The sequence below is a fragment of the Pogona vitticeps genome, chromosome 2, assembly GCF_051106095.1.
Source record: "Pogona vitticeps strain Pit_001003342236 chromosome 2, PviZW2.1, whole genome shotgun sequence".
NCBI classification, from domain to species: domain Eukaryota; kingdom Metazoa; phylum Chordata; class Lepidosauria; order Squamata; family Agamidae; genus Pogona; species Pogona vitticeps.
In genome coordinates, this window is record NC_135784.1 from 72,354,022 (window position 1) to 72,375,104 (window position 21,083).

The 21,083-nt window shown below is 40.7% G+C and overlaps 1 protein-coding gene across 18 annotated transcripts in view; it reads left to right on the plus strand.

The window, feature by feature from the left end:
* The window catches only part of RAF1 (Raf-1 proto-oncogene, serine/threonine kinase), a 126,305-nt gene that overhangs the window by 69,260 nt on the left and 35,962 nt on the right, over positions 1–21,083 (plus strand). For 11 of the 18 annotated variants that reach the window (XM_078385399.1, XM_072989707.2, XM_078385394.1 and 8 more), the window contains exons 2-3: positions 7,370–7,460; positions 20,544–20,773. In XM_078385399.1, coding sequence (XP_078241525.1) covers positions 20,567–20,773 — 207 coding nt within the window. In that variant the 5' untranslated portion in view covers positions 7,370–7,460; positions 20,544–20,566. The remainder of the gene's footprint in view (positions 1–7,369; positions 7,461–20,543; positions 20,774–21,083) is intronic. The other 7 variants (XM_072989710.2, XM_078385398.1, XM_078385401.1 and 4 more) reach the window with 1 other exon arrangement.

Sequence of the window (21,083 nt, forward strand, 5' to 3'; positions counted from 1 at the left end):
GTTGAATTCAGTGGTCCTGGATAAATGCTAGGATCTCGTTGTATGAGTAACAATTGTAAGATTTTTGCAGAAACAAATTGCTTTGAAATACTTAAATAACTAGCTTATTTGTTATGTGTTTTCAGGGCTTGTCCACTTGTCTGTGACGAGTGAAAAATGTTGCTTGACGAGTCACAGCTCCCTGCTTGCCTCCTTCCCCTCTGCCTGTCTCTCACTCTTTAATCTTGCAGTCCTCTCCTCCCCCTCCCGTTACAAAAGGAAAACTGCCCTCTTCTCATGAGTTTAAGCAGCACATAGAGATATAGCTCTGCAGGAGAATGTAGAGTACAGTAGTGCCCCGCTTGACAACGATAATCTGTTCCAGCAAAATCACTGTTAAGAGAAATCGTCATCAAGTGGGAAGAAAACCCATTGGAATGCATTGAAAACCGGTCAAAGCGTTCCAGTGGGGAAATACCTCATCATTTAGCGAAAATCGCCCATAGAGAACCGCCAATCAGCTGTTTAAAATTGCTGTCTTCCGAAGCAGCAGTCAGGAAAACAGCCATTTTATGAAGGGAAGCCATTTTGTGGAGCCAGAAAAATCGTCGTTTAGCGAACAAATGGTTCGTGAAGCAGCCTCCTAATCGACGTCAAGCAAAAAAAAACCCCATTGGAACCATTGTTTTGCGATCGCAATAGCGATTGCAAAAAACTCATCGTAAAGCGATTTCGACGTCATGCGGGGTAAGCATCAAGTGGGGCACCACTGTAGTCCCATGCTGGAGAATATGGAGATTCCCTGCTCCCAATTTCAACTGAAGGAGAACACATCCTGGAGTGGGAGGGAGACATGGCTCCTTAAGAGGCCGGACATTTTTGCTTTCAGTTTTGTTTTTGCTGGAGACATTCAAAAGAAAGGCATTCAAAATACAAACTTCATGACCCCACAGGCACGCAGGTAATAAAGCAACAGAAGTCTGAGGGTATACATCAGTGATTCTCAATCCCAATAAATTGCAAGGCTATAGTCCGGTCATGCTGACTGGTGAAATTTTTGACTGACTGGTGAGACATTCGAAAATTTTTCAAGCCCTATGTATTTTAGTACTTTTGATCTTTTTTTTCTTTTTCCTTTTTCCTTTCCTTTTTCCTTTTTCCTTTTTCCTTTTTCCTTTTCTTTCTTTCTTTCTTTCTTTCTTTCTTTCTTTCTTTCTTTCTTTCTTTCTTTCTTTCTTTCTTTCTTTCTTTTTGCAAAATGGTGTTGGGTGATAAGTAAGTAATATGTATGAAAGCCTTGTAGCATAACAGTACCTTTGATTTTAATTTTTAATTGTGACCTAGGGAAAAGCATTCTTTATTCTATGTTACTAGTATGAATCAAAAATGAGAAAGTACTCATACTCCAAATAATTTACAATGTTTGAAAAAGGAAATTTCTGATAAATTTAAACAAGGAAGTAAAAATAAGTTAGATGAATTTAGAAGGGTTGGGCTTTCATGGCTTGGTATGAAGAATTCATCTATGATTAATTTCTTGTTTATTGCTAAAAATAAAAAAGTCAAAAGATTTGCAAAATATGGATAATCAGTTTTGTAATAGAGACAAAAACATGGATTAATAAAGGGTGTTGGTATAAATAAAAAAATTAGGAAGCTTATTTCCCTCTAATATAAGGTTATATTATATAGCTAAACAAATTATATGCTAGATATTATATCTAAGCTTAATAATTTAATATAGCTAAAATTGGAATCTGAGGCAGTTGGTGGGTGACTCAAGAATATTTTTTAACAAAACAATAAGAGTATTGCCAAAGAATAGGAACACTTTTAAAATGTTACTACAGTAATTAGAAATGAGTATAGAAACATACTTAATCCATTAATTTTTCCATTATATCTAATTGTAGAGTTGGAAATTTCTAGGAAATTTGAAATAAAATTTGGAAGATTTATTAAAGAAGAAACAGGTTTTTGGATTAAAATATTGGTTGAAAAAATGGATAATAAAGAGCAAATAGCTATATTAGGATCAGAAAGAATATCTTAGTTTGATCTTATTCAGTTACAGCGGTTACAAGATCTGAGGAAATAGTACAGAAGAAAAAGGTTAGCAAAATGAGATATTGAAAGGAATAACAAATTGAATTTATAAGATTTTAGCAGAAACAGAAGACCAACCAAATGTTCTTAAAGCAACATGGGAATATGATTTGGGAGAAGAAATAAGTACCCAAGTATGGATGAATATATGGAATAAAAGAATAGTAAAGTGTATATATCTATAGAGATAGAGGAAAATATTTATAAATTATGTTTACTTGTCTATTTAAAATACTCTTATCCTGACCTTTTCCTTAGAAGGATCCAAGGTCGTTTAAAAGACAATATAATAACAACAACAACAACAACAACAACAACAACAACAACAACAACAACAACAACAACAACAACAATAATAATAGATGAGGATGTAAAAGGTTATTTGTCAACCTTTCTGGCATCTATTCAGATCGTCCATAAAGCTGAAGCTAATATATTTGCTATGGTATCTTGTTATTTGGCAGTGAATATGCTTTTGAATGGCTATATGTCTGAGTGACTAAATATTATTGTTGACCTTTCTACAGTAGGCTGTGTAAATGCTGGCTATTATTAATAATACAGGAAAATACGTTATGTCTTAATTTTTTTAACAAACATACTGAATTGAGATCTGCCAAACATCTAAGTTAATGGCAATATATGTGTATGCCACAATTTGTATTAGCAATATGAAAAACTGCACATAAAATGTCTCTGAGGAGAAATTGCACACAGTATCAACATTTTATTGATAATGTGTGCACCCAATAGAAATTGCACACAATATCAACATTTTGTTAGAGAAAAATATTTGGGGGGTGGGGAACATCCACACTAGCAATAATGCATTCAAATGTGTAGACAAAAATGAATATGGATTTTAGTGATGGCATTTCTTGGACAGATTTCTCTGTGTTAACCTGAAACAATCTCAGGTTGAAATGTACCGTATTTGCAACGAGGATATGTCAAATTGGCACAGCCCAAATTTGCAGATTCACCCATAATTAAACTATTATCGCCAAAATTTTCTGGATCCAAAGGATCCAAAGAACTGCAGGGTTGTTGCTTGCCACTCACTGGCTTACGTGGCATTCACTTCAAAATGTTCTAGCTTGTCTAGGAGAATGTGGCTTTGATCCTGACTTAACCTTCCAGCAACAGAACAGCTCCTTTTTTCCATTCTGTGAGCTAAGTCCGATTTAGGCAAGACTCCAGCTGGCAGAGGCAGAGAAAAGTAGGGGATTTCTGCTTATTCCCTTTTTCCATTGCAGTCTGCAGCGCACCTAGCATACTGTTCTTAATGATTCCTTTATCGTCTGAGGCAGGGTAAAGGAGTGCAAAAATGATGAACGTGGCTTCTTCCTTTCTACCACTGAGTACAAACTTTGTGAAGCATTTCACAGAAGCTTAGGATTCAAACAACAGGGCTCTTTCATTTTTTTGCCTGCAAAACTGGTTCTGGGAAATTATTGCCTTTGTTTTCTCTAACCATTTGGTTATTTCTGAAAGAAATTGCCAAATGCTATGTGAAATATTGCTTAGAATGGATGCTCTGAGATGAAGCAAGTTATTTACATTGGTCAAAAAGCTGAGCTGGCAGGAATGGATTGACATCTTTGGGACTGGAAAAAGTGTAATGAGTGATCTATTTTGATCATAGCAAAACTATTTTGTACTGTAAAAACAATTTTGTCAGTGTTAGCAAATGTTACTATGCTGGATGGATTTGATTTAAATCACTCCTTTGAAAGACACGCTTCATAATGTTGCTTTTTTTGTCTCAAATAAAGTGTATTCTTGCTTGCTATAACTTTTCACAATACAGTACATATTTCTTTCAGTTTCCTTGTTTAGTAATTTTCGGTTCATTGACACTTTTAGCGTTTGGGAATGGCTTGTCTTTGTCTACTCAGAGTTGCAGAGGGTTAGTTGCTAGGACTGCCATCCTAAATGAATAAGAGCCACTCAAGAAAACTATTGAAAACAATCCTGGAGATTTTGACAGTTTACAACATTATATCATGGCTGAGAGGACAAAGAGTGATAGGAATAGTGACAGAATTTGAAATTAGGATTACTCAAGTGTGTTATTTCTTATTCTAATAACTCACATTCTTATTAATCTCTGAAGATACAAACAAATGTGAGAACTGCACATTTTGCTTATGATGGCTACAGCACAGAATACTAGGGGAGACTGAAAGACTAATCTTGATAATCTATATGAAATCTCATAAGATTGAAGCCACAGTCCAAGAAATGCTGTATCCTGTTTAGAAAACCTTTTAGGAAATATATAAATACATTGGGCAAAATCCTAGTGTATAATTTGTGCCTGCATAATATGGATTCAGTGTTGAAAACTTTTTGCCCCTGGGGAAACTTTTTGGAGCCTCGAGATACAGTTGTTGGTTTTTCTTGCTTCCTGGTAGTAAAAAATTGCCATTGGCAGTATCAGGACTCCCAGAAGAAATTTGGTTACTATTAAGGTACACACATCCCTGACCTGATGATTCTAGAGGCATCCCTAGAGCAAGGGGGAATCTAAGGAGCCACAGAACCTGAAAGGGATAGGAAACTTGAGGTTAAATTAAATGCTTTCAATGCCCAATCCAAATTATACCAGCACAAAGGATTTTATCAATTGGCTTATAACGTAGAATTGGAATATATAATCCTTATTCCATCACAAGATGCGCTATAACAAATTATAAGTTAAGACTACTTTCATATAGGACTTTTTAAAAAACAAAACATTTCAACAGTAAACATTTCAAAAATGTAAAATTTTAAGGTCTTTTTTTAAAATGATATTTTATCCGTGCTGGCTAAACAAAGGAGGAAAGTAGAAGTCTTGAGATACATACTTGTAGAAATGAAAGATAACTTTTTAAGCAGTGGTGCTCTTTCTTTTTTATTTATTTATTTTGAAACACATGAGCACATATGTATTCTTCAAGGAGCTCAAGACAGTGCACCTGAAGTTATCTTAGTATTGCTTAGAAGAACATGAGGAAGTGGGGCCAAGCTGTTCAGAAAGTCCTGATTTAATCATGGGATTACTTTTCCCCGAGAAAAATGCACTCTTGTTTTTTATAATCTTGATGTTTTCCACAATATACATTTTTTGAGTTTTTCACAGTTTTATTGGCCACATTGATGTCATCTTCAGTAACCCTCTGTTAATAGACATTTCCAGTAGCTGAAAGTTTGCACTGTGTGTGTGTGAGACAGAGAGAGATAAGGGCTTGCCACCCTGGGGTAATTAGCATCCCTCAAGAAAACTGTGGAAATGATAGAAAGCAACCCTGGTGATTTTGGTAGGGTGTCCAACCAAACCTTTCCAACTTAATTAATTCTGTGTTGGAGTTGGGGCAGCTCCAGGAAAAAAATTGTCAGAGTTAGAAAGGAGAGCTAATTATGTCTGTTATTTCTTGTCTCCATATATTGCTGTAAACAAATACTGTATGTATCTCTGGAGACAAATACTGAGTATGAGATTACATTTTTTTAGGTATCTCTTACGCTGAATATTAGGGAGAGAAAATGGTTAATTAAAATCTTAATGTAAATATTAAACATTTTGATGGGGCTCCATAGGCTTAAAGGCAGAATCCTATGAAACCCCATGACAATGAGGTCCAGTCCAAGAACTTTGTTACAATTATGTAAAAATTGTTTTATAATGTAGGATTAAAATTTGTAGTTCTATATCAAGGTTTTAAAGCTAGAACATATAATTTTAATTTACAGTCATAACACAGATTTCTTGAAAATATTTTAACAACAAAACTATAAAAAGCTAATTTGATTTTAAAAAGTGTTTTGTAATATTAAAAATCGTTACTTTACCCATTCTAGTTTGAGCTGAGAAAAATTTTGGTCCAAAGTCATCTAGTGAGCTTCATGGTTATAAACAGTTTTAATACATCCTTCAGTAATCAAAAACCAACACAGACCGACATCCTCTTGCATATTTATGCTGGCTTAAAGCTGTTGGTGTAACCTTGGAAGGAGAATTACCTCAAGTTACAAAGTCAGCATACAGTTGTACCTCGACTTGAGAACGTCTCTACATAAGAACGATTCGAGTTAAGAACGGCTCCATTCACAAAAAGTTGCTTCGACTTGAGAATGCAGCCTCGACTTAAGAACCAAAACAAAGAAAAAGAAAAACCCTTCCTGCCTTTTTTTTTACCTAAGTTCACCTTAGGTCAGTGGTTCTTAACCTTGGGTTACTCAGATGTTTTTGAACTGCAACTCCCAGAAACCCCAGCCAGCACAGCTGCTGGTGAAGACTTCTGGGAGTTGCAGTCCAAAAACACTTGAGTAACCCAAGGTTAAGAACCACTGCCTTAGGTCAAGAGAAGAAAAATTCACCCCCTAGTGGTATATACAGACTAACCAGCTTTGCATTCTTTCCTATGGGAACTAATGCTTCGACTTAAGAACAGTGCCTCAATTTATGAATGAAAAACAGCAGATACAGATTAAATGGTTTTCAGTGCATTCCTATGGGAAATGGTGCTTCAGCTTAAGAACATTTTGACTTAAGAACAGTCCCAATACGGATTAAGTTCTTAAATCGAGATACCACTGTAGACAGTATATGTTATGCAACTCAATTTGCAAGAGAGAATGTCTAAGCTTACTTGGGGCAATTTGCTTCCAAAGCTTATGCCATTAGTTTTGCTATTATGCTTGTGTAACTAAGGAAGGGGATTTTGGCTGTTACAGTATCTGCTATACCAGTCTTGATTCTTTCAAAACGTGCGATTAGGCGTGAGTGAAAAATTGTAATCCTGGTGATTTACAGTTTGAGTCGGTTTTAAGACTATGCAGGTAAGTTTCTAAAAGAGAATGTAAAGTTCCTTCTATAGTCATAAGGGTATATACTTTTGGCAGTCAGAAAACTGATTATTTCATGCTTCTTAATATAAAAACTTACTGGTACGGAAAAGTTCAGAATAAAATTGAGTCATCTGGAAACCAGAAATTGAATTACATGGGGGAGATGCATGCAGGCATGTTAAACTTGGCTTCCCTGTTACATTTAACAGTGCAATTTAGCTTCATTTTGCTATATGTATAGTAAGATGAGGCTTCATTAGATGATGTATTATATGGAAACATTTGTCTATAGCAGAAATGTTGACAGCTAAGATGGGCCTTGAAAAATTATTCTTTGCTGAAAAGCATAGACACATTATATATCTTAAGTAGATTATACATGGTATGTTATGTAGTGTACCTGGTGTGAGCCTAGTTATGATGGACATATTGCATTTGGTATTCTTAGGGCTGGAGCACATAACTACATTCGCCATGGTGGCGATGCTGTTGAAAACAGGAGCATGGAAGTTCATAACATGATCGCAGGGCTCCACGCAGTAAGTACTTCCGTATGTTATGACCAATATATTGGTTTTGGCAGCATCCCTGTGGCAAAACAGTAGATGTACTGCAGCCCTTATTTTTGAATTATTATTTCAGTTATTGGACACTTGCATTCACTGTTCAAAGTAGTGAAATTTGGGAAGAAAATCAAGGTTTTTACTTGTTAGATTTTGAACTGTTATCATATGCTGCAATAATAGTTTAAAATCTAAGAAGTAAAAAGGAGGCATTCCGTGGAAACATTTCAGATCCCATGTGGAGTTTGTGGCCTATATGTCATCTTCCATGACAGTAATATTACCAAATTCCTAAAATTTTATCCTAGAAATTTATTATTCACTGTAAGTCTGTTAGATTTGGCCGTTATGTTGGTTGGCCACTTTGAACTCTCAAGGAAAGGTGGAATAATATTTGAAGTAGTGGTTCCCAACCTTGGGTAACCCAGTTACTCTATGACTACAACTCCAAAAAACCCCAGCCACCACAGCTAGTGGTGAAAGCTTCTGGGAATTGCAGTCCAAGGTTGGGAACTGTTGGTTTAAGGGAAGAAAAACTCAGTTTTCTTTTGAATCATTATGTATGACAGAGTGTTTAATTTTGTCCTTGTTTCAGTTTTCTCTGTCTTACTGTATGTCCTGTAATCTGTGACTGAGGATATGCTTTTTCTAAAAGGACCTTTGGGCTACTGTTCCATATATTTGTGAGTTGTGTGTACAGTGGTGCCCCACATAGCGACGATAATCTGTTCCGGAAAAAATGTCGCTATGTGGAATCGTCGCTATACGAAACAAAAAAGCCCATAGGAATGCATTAAAACACGTTTGATGCGTTCCTATGGGCAAAAAACTCACAGTTCAGCGAAAATCCTCCATACGGCTGCCATTTCGCTGCCCGGTAAGTGAGGAAAGGGCACGAAAACACAGTGGGCGGCCATTTTTTTAATCCGGCGGCCATTTGTGAACCGCTGATCAGCTGTTAGAAAAAACATTGCTATGCGGAAATTGGTAAGCGAAACAGCTTACCGGTCATCGCAAAGCGATTTTTTGCTATCTAAAACATCGCAATGCGATCACTTTTGCGATCGCAAAATCTTCTTCGCTATGCGGATTCGTCGTTAAATGGGGCGCCCGTTATGCGGGGCACCACTGTATTTTGTTTATGAAAGATATAGTTTGAACTTTTAAAAAAATGCTGACCCCCCCATGTCTACAATTTAGTGTATGCTTTAAAATTCTGGATCCACTATGGATACTCCTCAGGCAGTTCAATTTATTTATTATTTTTAATTGGAATATTCTATAGGGCTTTAACTGGCAGTGTAACTTATAATTTTACCTTCTGTGCATAAAAAGATTGCAAAATATAGCTGAAGAGAATACAGTGTTTTCCATATTGGGTAGTGCAAGAGATAATAGTGAAGTTTTTGATCTGTTTTATACTGCTATATAAGAATGATAAGAAGAGCATTGTGATATTCAAGAAGCAGTTACAGTAAACTTGCAGTGAACATGGAAGAGGAAGAAGAAATCATTTTTTACCCAGGGCAGTCAACTCATATCAGCTTTACAAAATCTTAGCTTTCAGTGGAGTTGTGAACTTCTTCAAACCAAGGGCTACATTCTCTTTTAGAAAAGATGGGATTTGTCTATTCCTATTTTGCCTTGTTTATCTTCTACAAAGAAATTGTGCTCAGCTTGGGACAAACAGAACCAACAGTGAGTGTGTGTGTGTCAGAGATCCTTAAGACAGACCTGGGCAAAGTGCGGCCCGAGGGCCACATACGGCCCGTGAGCCGCTCCTGTCCGGCCCGCCGGACATCAAAACCATTTATAACTTTTTGTCTAAAGTCGATCAGTTGCCTATCTTTAACGTACCACAAAAAAACCTCTTTAGTATTTGTGAAGATTAACAAGTTTAAAATAAAAAATAATCATAACATCACTGTATCATTTTATTTTTAAGTAAAGTTGGTTGGCCCCCCCGAACACAGTTCAGATTTTTCATGTGGCCCCCTATAGAAATTAATTGCCCACCCCGCCTTAAGATAATGCCTGACTTCCAAAATGTCCTACAGAGATATATAAACCTCCTGGGAAAAGATTGGAAACCTATTTTAGTCATAGCTAGCATTTAAAAGGTTAATCTCTGAATGAAACCAGACAATCATAAACAAGCATTTCAAATCTGGGTATCTACAGTGTGGTCTCGACTTACGAACTTAATCCGTATTGGAAAGCGGTTCTCAGGTCGAAATGTTCGTAAGTCGAATCTGCATTTCCCATAGGAATGCATTGAAAACCATTTACAGTGGGGTCTTGAGTTGCGAACGGCTCGAGGTACGAACTTTTTGAGTTACGTACTTCTCCGTCTGCAAAAATCCATTTTGACTTGCGGACGAAGAATTGAGGTACGAACCCAAAAGTTTTTTTGAAAAGCGGGAAAGCACCTGGAGCTGGGTGGCGGCGACGCAGCGAGAGGCGGAGAGGCAGCGGCGCTGCTCCTGCTCCCGGATTGGGGCGCCTCAGGGCGTTCTGGCCGCCAGAATTCCAGCCCGGCCGGGGCCTCCGCCTGTCCTGGGTGGGCCCCGCTGAGCCGAGCTCCGGTGGTGGTGGCAAAAGGCAGCGGTGAGGACGGCGGAGGAGCATCCGAGCGCCCCGGTGTGCCTGCGCAGGAGGGCGGGAGAGAGTTGCGGGGTGGCACTGTCACTGGGAGGGCTCTGCGCCGGGGAACTAGGCAGGCACGGGCAGCGGGTGATGGAAACGGGAGGAGGGCGAGGGGCGCGGTTGGGTGAGCGAGGGGCTGGGGAGGAGAGCGAGGAGGGCGAGTGCGGCGCGGTTGGGTGGGCGATGGCTGCCTGAATGAAGGGAAGCCGGCTGGGGCTGGAAAAGGAGGCCGGGTGGGGAGGGTGGGAGCGCCGTGGGGGCCGGCTGCCTGTTTCGCCTTCCTGGGCTGGGGCTGGAAACGGAGGCCGGGCGGGGAGGGAGGGAGCGCCACGGGGGCCGTGTGGAGCCTTGATGGCCAGGCACGTGTGCTGCTGCTGCTCCCATCTCCACCTGGCCCATTCCCCCGGAGCTGGAAGGAAATGGCCGGCTGCCTGTTTCGCCTTCCTGGGCTTTGGCTGGAAACGGAGGCCGGGCGGGGAGGGAGGGAGCGCTGCGGGGGCTGCGGGGAGCCTCGATGGCCAGGCACCGTGTGCTGCTGCTGCTTCCATCTCCACCCGGCCCATTCCCCCGCAGCTGGGAGGAAATGGCCGGCTGCCTGTTTCGCCTTCCTGGGCTGGGGCTGGAAACGGAGGCCGCTGCCTGTTTCACCTTCCTGGGATTACCTAAGAAAAAAAAAGAAACAAAATATCCCCCTCTAGTGGCAGAAGGCGGAACAGCAGCTTCCCATTACTTTCTATGGACGGTACAGAGCAGATACGGATTACAATGGTTTTCAATGCATTCCTATGGAAATGCAGATTTTGACCTGCGAACTTTTTGACTTGCGAACCACCTTCCAATACGGATTAAGTTTGCAAGTCAAGACCCCACTGTAATCCGTATCTGCTCTTTTCCGTCCATAGAAACTAATGGGAAGCTGCTATTCCGCCTTCTGCCACTAGAGGGGGATATTTTTCCTTTTTTCCTTTTAACTTAAGATGACTTAGATTTTTTAAAAAAGGAAAGAAAAGAGATTGTAACTCGACTATAAGTTCGCAAGTCGAGTCCATATATTTCTATGAGAGCAGTTCGTAAGTCAAAATGTTCGTATGTAGAACCGTTCATAAGTCGAGACCCTACTGTAAGTCTCTTTTTTTGTTGCACCAATTCCAGGCAACTTCATCTTGTCAGATTTCTACAAGCTTTTATTCATCTACATTGCTGCTGTAGCCCATATACATACTCATAAGCACTTCAGAGTTGTTGTAACATCTACATTTAACTGTAGGTACATAACTTAAAATTATAGGAAAATCGAACTTAAGCTGTAAGTGAGCATATACTTAGGGGAAAAATATAGGAGCAAAATATAATAAAATACCACAATATTTTAAGTTACATTCATAAAAGTATAGCAGCTTAAAGCCTATAATGGTAGAGAACATATCTCTATAACACTTGTTTGAAATCAGGAACATTATAAGGTGTAAAAGTTTTCTTGCAAATACATGAAGAAATATAAACATTCTTAAAATAAGAAACTATAAAATGAAAAGCATTTCTGAGCTTCTAAGTATGTTAACACAAAAAAATCAATGCAAATATTTTCATGGAGCCAGTTAAATCTATGTGAAGTCCATTGTTGTTTGACTTGAAGTGTGGATGGTTTATTGGAATGCTTATTGTCTGGATCATTGGAAGGAAGGAAGGATATTTGGCTGATTGTTCTCAACAATATTGATACTAGTGATGGGATATTTATCTTTGTATTCCTGGGGATTACAGATATGAATACAAATACAGTGGTGCCTTGCTTGACAACATTAATCTGTTCCAGCGAAATCGCTGTAAAGTGAAATCGTCGTCAAGCAAAAGTAAAAAGCCCATTAGAATGCATTAGAAACCGGTTAATGCATTCTAATGGGCGAAATACCTCATCATAAAGTGAAGATCCTCCACAAGGCGGCCATTTTGTGCTCCTTGTAGAGTGAAGAATCCGTCCCTAACACAGCGGGGAGCCATTTTCACAGCAAGCAGGTGGCCATTTTGGAAACCCGACTATCAGCTGTTTTGATTGTCGTTAAGCGAAAAATCAGTTTCCGAAACAGGGAACCGATCACCGTAAAGCGGATTTCCCCCATAGACACATCGTTTTGCGATCGCAACAGCGATTGCAAAAACTCATCGTACAGCGTATTCATCGTATAATGAGGTAATCGTCAAGCAGGGTGCCACTGTATCGCAGACACAGGTGATAGGGAAATATAGACTCTTCCCAACCCACTTATGGGTTGCCGAGCGACATGCATAGCCAGCAGCAGCTACATCACTCAAATCACAGAAGTAGTCTGGCTGGTGCTTCCCTGTCTTCCTGTGCTGCTGACCAGTCCAGCGAGGAGACGGGATTACAAGTCTCCCCATTCAGCTGCTGACTGGTCAGCAGTGCAGAGAGGCAGGGAAGTACCAGCTGGGCTACTTCCACAATTGACACTGCAGGGATGCTGATGGCTGCACAGCAACCCATAAGCAGATGAGCCAGTTTGGGGAGGGGAAGGGACTGGACTTCCATATCACCTGTGTCTGCAATATTCGTATTCATGTCTCCAGGGAGACGAATACAAATATCCCATCTCTAATTGATACCCTGTGTGTTTTTAATATAAACAATAAGCAGTCTACCCTCTAATTTTCAGCCCTGCGGGATATGGCTCCGCCTCCATGTGCAGGGTTCAACTGCAACTGGAACCAAAGGGGTTTAACATGATTGCTGCATGGAAAAAGAAGAAAGCTACGGGAGGGAGGTGGAGTTGTGTGCACTTGTGGCTTAGAGGGAACCTTGACAATAACTCATCTCGGTTTTCCTGCAGGATCTTTAGAAAACTAGAACTGTTGCTCCCATATAAAACTTTATATACTTGACAGGATCAGTTAAATCCTCACATTGATATATGATGGGAATAAATTAAATGTAAATGAGGTTTTTACCTATCACAAATTTCTTCTGATCTTGCAGATTATTGTTGAGAATAATGAAACTATTTAATTGAAAATAGACCAAGGAAGATGGATAAATTAATTTCTGATTGGTAGTGTTTTAATTAATTCTCTCATTTGCCAACTGTTTCATATAGCTTCTGAAGAAAGAAAAGCTTAGTGTTCTAAAATGACAAAAACTTATATTTCTTTCTAGTTCTGTTCTATAAACTGAAAATATATAAACGGCATGTACTGAAACTTTCTTTAAAAATGCAATGTTTTCATTATTAAATATTTGTTAAGGAAATATTAAATCCTCTTCACAAAGAAAAAGAGCTTTTAATAACTTGCACGACTGCTTATGGGACAATTACTGTATTTTTCCATTTACAAGACAACAACCCAAAGTATAAGATGACTTCCCCTTTTCTAACCCCCAAATTAGAAAATTTGCATGCTCGCACCCCTTTGATCCTCCCGCCCTTTCATGGCTGCGTTTCCCGCTTCCGAAGCCCTGCGGAGCTTAGGAAATGGATAATGCAGCCATGAAAGGGCAGCGCACTCGCGCCCCTTTGATCTCAACGCCCTTTCATGGCTGCTTTAGGATCAAAGGGGTGCGAGTGTTTCATAGCTGCTTTACTCTGTGACTTTACAAAAAGCAGGGAAAGCGGCTGCCTGCCATGGAGTGGTCATAACTGACCAGATAGGCTGGATATAAATTAAATGAATAAATGAATAAATAAATAAATATGAAAGGACCCTTAAATATTTGTCTACTTATTTAAGTAAAAAGTCTCATTGTATACACGGTAAAATATGGTACATGGCTCCACAATACTCATAGTTAATTAAGTTTAATTGGAAAGTGAATATTTACCTTGGATAAATATCTCTTTGAAAAACCAGGAAAAGGGGTGGTGAACATTCAGATCTTAGTTTAACATGTTCCCAAGTACAGTGGTGCCTCGCTTACCGATCGCTCCGTTTAACGATGAAATCGCTTAACAAGGGGGTTTCGGCCATCGCCAGAGCGATCGGTTAGCGATGGCCTCTATGGGGATAAATCGCTTTGCGATCATGGCAAAGCGACCCTTGCACATCCGGGAGGAGGTGGGAGGATCCACCCAGAGGACAGCAGAGCAGCGGGGAGCTAAGGGGGAGCCTGTCATCCCGGCCAAGGGATCCTGTGGAAGCCCACCCCCCACTGGGATTCCCCACCACCACCACCGGCCGCTCTCTCCTCCGCTGGCTTCCCCCTTTCGCTTTCTAGCCCGGAGTCTGTCCTCCCCCCTCCTCGCGAGGGGTGCCTCTTGCGAGCCTCCCCGCCTGCCTTGCCTTGTGCCCAAGGAGCAGAGAGGGCTCCGGGGCTGACTCCTCCTCAGACCATCAGGCTCCGGTGGCGGCTGCTCCGCCGCTGCCAGGCTCCCACTCCAGACTAGGCAGCGCTCCCCTGCCTTCTCTTTTTTCCCCTTCCCTTCCTTCTTGCTCTCTCGCTCTTTTTCAAGCGGGCAGAGCTCAGGGCCATCTGGCCTTGGGCTCCGTTGGGGCGAGGGGAAGAAGGGGAACGTGCGCGCACGCAAACACCGTCCGGCCTTGGGCTCCGTTGGGGCGAGGGAAGGAGAAGGGGAACGTGCACGCGCGCGCAAACACCGTCTGGCCTTGGGCTCCGTTGGGGCGAGGGGAAGGAGAAGGGGAACGTGTGCGCGCATGCAAACACCGTCCGGCCTTGGGCTTTGTTGGGGCGAGGGGAAGGGGAACGTGCACCCATGGAGCAGAGAGTACTCTGGGGCTGATTCCTCATCAGACCAGCAGGCTCCGGTGGCGGCTGCTCCGCCGCTGCCAGGCTCCCACTCCACATTAGGCAGCACAGGGAGCGCAGCCCCGCTGTCCTCGTCTCCCCTGTCTTCCCTCTTTTTTCCCTTCCCTTCCTTGTCACTCTCTCCCAAGCCAGGCTCAAGCGGGCGGTGCTCAGAGCCCTTGGCGGCCAATCTGAGCCGTCTGGCCTTGGGCTCCGTTGGGGCGAGGGGAAGGAGAAGGGGAACGCACACACGCGCGTGCAAACACACACTCCATGGAGGAAAGCAGCGGTGGGCTCAGGCAGGCAGGAGAGAAAAAGAGAGAAGAAGAAATAGCTCCCTCAACAAGTTTAAAGTTTAAAAAGGGTCCGGGAACTTTTCTTGAACAGCTGACGGGCGGTTTCAAAACGGCCACCCGCTGTTTTGCTTCCCTTAAGAGGCACCGAAAATGGCCACCCCTACGGAGAACCTTTGTTTAAGGTTAGTTTTGAAGCCCATAGGAACGCATTAAATGCATTTTAATGCATTTCTATGGGCTTTTAAAAATCGCTTAACGATTAAATTACTTAGCGACGTTTTTTACAGAACGGATTAATGTCGCTAAGTGAGGCACCACTGTATATTCCTCATCTACTGGCTGCTACTTCTTTTTCCTCTTTGGCATATTTGTATCATTCTCTTCCTCCTTATGGCTTCTGACAGGAATTGGGATGGGTAAAAAAATATAAGTAGTTATTACCTAGCACTAATTTTGTGTGTCTATACTAGGCCCCGCTTTTTTGACACAGTGGCATATACATACAAATATAAAAGTGACCCACTCTCTTGTTGGTTATCCAGTTGTTGTCTAGCGATCTCCAAGGAATGAGACTCAGTTAATACCTGGCAGATAGAAAGTATAGCAGTTAGGAAGTATAGTCTCCAAATCCCACGAGGTATTAGTTCCCATCTATTCGGCATTGTTTAGGCCTCATCTTGAGTACTGTGTCCAGTTCTGGACACTGCATTTAAAGAAGGATGCTGACATATTGGAAGAAGTTTAGAGGATGGCAACAAGGATGATCAGGTGGCTGGAAACTAAGCCCTATAAGGAAAGACTGAAAGAACTGGACATGTATAACCTTGAAAAAAGAAGACTGAGTGGTGATATGATAGCACTTTTCAAATACTTGAAAAGCTGTTATACAATGGTGCTTGCTTGACGAGGATAATTCGTTCTGTTGAAATAGCTGTTAAGCAAAATCCTCGCCAAGCGAAACGAAAAAGCCCATTGAAATGCATTGAAACCAGTTCAATGCATTCCAGTGGGCTAAATACCTCAGCATCCAGTGAAGATCCTCCATACGGCGGCCATTTTCGGTGCCTGTAAAGCGAGGAATCCGTCCTGAAAACATAGTGGGGAACCATTTTGCACAGTGGGCGGCCATTTTAGAGCCGCCAATCAGCTGTTTCAAAATTGTTGTTTAGTGAAAAATCGGTTCCCGAAGCAGGGAACCGATCATTGTTAAGCGAATTTTTACCATTAAAACATTGTTTTGCGATTGCAAAAGCGATCGCAGAAACTTCATCATCAAGCAGTTTTGTCGTTTAACGAGGTAATTGTTAAGCGAGGCACCACTGTACAGAGGGGGAGCAAGACCTGCTCAATCAACCCCAAGTGCAGGACACACAATAATGGGCAGAAATTACATGAAGCCAGATTTCAATTGAATATCAGGAAAAACCTCCTAACTGTTCAACCAGTATGGCAGTGGAACCAATTACCTGGAGAGGTGGTGAGTGTTCCAACACTGGAGCCATTCAAGATAAATTTAGACAACCACCTGGCAGATATTCTTTTATTTGTATTTCTGCATCGAGCAGGAGGTTGGACTCATTGGCCTTATAGGCTCCTTCCAACTTCTTTATTTTATGATTCTATGAAAAGAAGCAAACTTTTGTGAACTGGATGCTCTCTTTGATTCATTGAACTTGGTGCCTGCCCATGATGATCATTTCTTGACAGAGTTAGCGGAATTTTACCAGGATTTTTCCCAGGTGGTGATAACCGGCAGAGTTCCCAGCATCAGATGCCTCTGGATCCAAGTCATTACAGCTTGCTTGAGTCTTCTGCCATATGAAATTACTTATGTCAAACTCCAGTTTTTCTTTCCTGGATTTAGAATATAGATGAACAATAGTTAAAAGAATGAAATCTTGTGATGGTTTAGAAACCAACATATTTTATTTGCATTAGTTTTTATGGAGCAACCCACTTCATCAGATCTTCACCCATGCATCTGATGAAATGGGCTTTTGTCCATGAAACCATATGACAAATAAAACTCAGCTTTGATGTGCCACAGAACTGTTTCTTGTTTTTTCCGCAACAAGCTAAGATGACTAGGTAAAGGTAAAGGTTCCCCTTGACATTTAGTCCAGTCGTGTCTGAGCTCACTCTGTCGCATGGATTCAATCTTACAACTACTGGTCTTCTGACCTTGCAGCACAGAGGCTTCTGCGGTTTAACCTGCAGCGCCACCACGCCCCTCCAACATGACTACTTTCCTACTAATTAAATGAGAAGAGATCTGGAATTGAAGTGTGGAGACTGTTTAGCTCTTTCTAAAAATGTTTTAGTGGCTCAGATTATAGCTTCACAACAATCCTGTGAGGTAGGTTAGGCCTGTTTGTCCGAAAGTGAAATAGATCTAGAGATCTTGTAAACAGAATTCTGTTCCTTGAATGTCCCTTTTGATGGAAGAGATACTGGGTTTTTGCCAATTCACTTTGCACTCCTGAAAATGTGTTTTAGCAGTTTAGGACAATCTCTTGAACTGAGTAGGAAGTGGCATTGGAGGTTGCAGAGAAAAAAGTAGATTGTCATAAATAGCCGCCGCCGCCACCACCACCACCACCAATGGGAGGCTCAGCTGGACCTAAGACTGATTAACAAGTGGAAGATTCATTCTTTAGAATGAGTAGTGTTTGACTGTCCTGTGTCCTGCATTGAAGTGCAAAACTAGCCAAACATTAATCTTATTGGTTGCCCTTGAGCAAGTTCCAGTCTCTTTCTCTTTTGGTATTCTGGTGAAAAATGGAATAACCTCATGTATGGCCAGAATTCCTTTGAGGAAATTGAGCTGGAAATATTTGGGTATGGTGTGCTGCTAAGAGTGTCAAGAGAGAACAGGGAAGTGTTGTACTAAAATCCCCGTTTAGCCGTGAAACTAACTTGGTGATTTTGACAATCTCTGTTTCTCAAGTTAACTTATTCCAGAGGCTTATTGTGAAAATAAAATTAGGAGAGAGGCATGCATCTTGAGTTACTTGGAGGACAGGGTGGGTGGGTGTTGGGGATATAAACATAACAGATAAATAAGATAGCTGAGTAAAAGGTAGAGAGGTGACATGTTTTCTGGTTTTCTTCAAATATGGTTGTAATGCATATATCGACATTCGCATATTGCTAACATTCTGCTTTCCTTGCTGCTCCTGAAAAGATAAGCAGTCAGAGCTGGTAGTTCAGAGTATGGGTGTTTAGTGTTGCCTTTATTGACCTTTAAAAATGTTGACACTGGCAAGGGCTACAAGAGCAAGGATCAGATTTTCTTATGTAGTAGGAACATTTCACAATTTAATGGAGCATCTTAACTGACTTCTGCAAAGATTTTTGATAACCATTTTGCAAAGTATTGAAATTAGTTACTAATATTATAATGTAATTGCTTAATGGGAAATATTAGATAGCTTCTCCAGTCTTTGATAATTTTGAGTCTGCCATCTTTTTGTATTACAATCCTGCAGAGTGGGTGATTGAGAAAAACAGTTGCCTCTATAAGGCAGCTTTTACATATATATATATATATATATATATATATATATATACACACACACACACACACACACACACACACACACACACACACACACACACACACACACACACACACACACACACACACACACACACACACACACACACACACACACACACACACACACACACACAAGTTTATCAAATGAAGAGCTCATGCATGTCCTTTCCCTCCATAACCTGCCTTGTGTGTGCACCAAACTGAACTCAGTGGATTCCTTCTGGTTTTTTAAGCCACATGTCCCCATGTTGTCTTAGCTGTCTTTATAGTGGCATAAGGAGACTTTCTCTTTGCCACAGCCAGTGTGGGGAATCTCTTGTTATATTGTAAATTTTATTACTTTTCAGTATTCTAAAAGGATGCCTATAATGAATTTTCTGTGTGCTGCTCATATTGCATAACTCTTAAGGAATTAGGCAATATGAAATATCCAGCTATGTTTAAGTTGGCCAAATGGTTAAAGCTTGTTAGTTAACTGGCACCATAATACTGAGCATGTTTATTAAACAGTAATTCTTACTGTGTTCAGTGTGTCTTATATTCATTAGTAAGTTTGCTTAGGACTGCAGCCTAAAAAAAGTTTGAACACCTTCCACTTTGAGTATTTAAGCTTCTGTATGTGTGTTACTCATGTGAAGAGGTATTCACATTGTCAAAGAACAGCGTATCTGCTCTCCATTCCCAGAGCTTTTTTCACCTGAATTTCCACATATTCAGTATAGCTGTTCAGGGGGCTATGATTTCTCTTTAACAAAGGTGCCCACATCACATGTGGATGTTAGGAAAAGGAAAGCCTGGTCTCAAGATCATCCAGCGGCATGATCCCACTGCCACTTAATTGTGAGAGTACCCATTCATGTGCGCAACTGATCAAGAAGTCTATACTTAAAACAAGTACTATATGAATGACAGTGGTGCCTCGCTTAACGGGCGCCCTGTTTAATGACGAAATCACATAGCGATGAAGATTTTGCGATCGCAAAAGTGATTGCATTGCAATGTTTTAAATGGGCAAAAATCGCTTTGCGATGATCGGTACCCTGTTTCGCTTACCGATCATCGCAAAGCGATGATTTTTTTAACAGCTGATTGGCGGTTCCAAAATGGCCGTGGGTAAAAAAAATGGCCGGCCGCTGTTTTTTGGGATGGATTCCTCGCTTACCGGGCAACGAAAATGGCTGCAGTATGGAGGATTTTCATTTAAAGGTGAGTCTGAAGCCCATAGGAACACATTGAAGGGGTTTCAGTGCCTTCCTATGGGCTTTTTAAAATCGCATAGCGACGAAATCGCTTTGCAGCGATTTTTGCTGCACCTATTATCGTCGCTATGCGAGGCACCACTGTAATTTGCAGCTGCATTGTTGATTAGTGCTCTCATTTTTAGCTGTTCTGGAAAAAAATTAATCTAGTTATTCTGGGAGAAAAAACTAGAAGAGTTTAGTTAATTCAAAATACATTAATATGGTCTATGTATAGCTCTAAACTTCTTCCTACTTGTTCCATTGGCAGGAACAAGAAAATTTCTTGCTCCCATACCTGCTTTGCTTTTAGTAGTTAAGACTGCATGTTTCTGATATGTAAGGACTATAAAATGATAACAGAACATAATTATTGTGCAGTTTTCCTTACTGGTGTGTTGCGTATTATAAAGGTCCAGATAGCCATTTCTTAATTTCACGGATGTGAATTACAGTGAAATGGCCTGCCCTTCATTGTTGTGTATGTTTCTTCTCCACTGAAAGCTGTTTTAGTTCTGCCCTAAGGAGACTTGGATCTCTGAATGTGTTTGTCTTTCTTTTTAAAAGGTTTGGGTACTTAGACTGCTTCAATGGACAACATTCATGGAGTTTTGAAGACTCTTACTGATGGGATTGGATTAAAAGGTTCTGTCTTCAATGGATCCAGTTGTATTTCACCTACCATTGTTCAGCAGTTTGGCTATCAACGTAGAGCATCTGATGATGGGAAACTTTCAGATTCCTCCAAGACAAGCAGTACCATTCGTGTTTTCTTGCCTAACAAGCAACGCACAGTAGTGAGTTTGTTTCTTGTTTTGTGCAAGATGAAAGATCTGCTGTCTTCCTCTCTTCTAGTATATAAACATTCCAGCGTCCCAGAAGTCCAATAATGTTTAAATGTAGATTTCAACATGGATAAAGTGATGTTTTGTTCAGTGTGCTGACTGAATTTACACATGCATAAATTTGGGAAGAGCAAGAAGACTGGTATCACTTTGCTGAATTTGTGTCCCTGTCTCCTGTGAATAACCTTTGCTGATGGATGCATTTTGGTTAATAAGGCAGTGTTAGCTGGGGAATGCTTCTGACTTTAAAATGTGTTATATG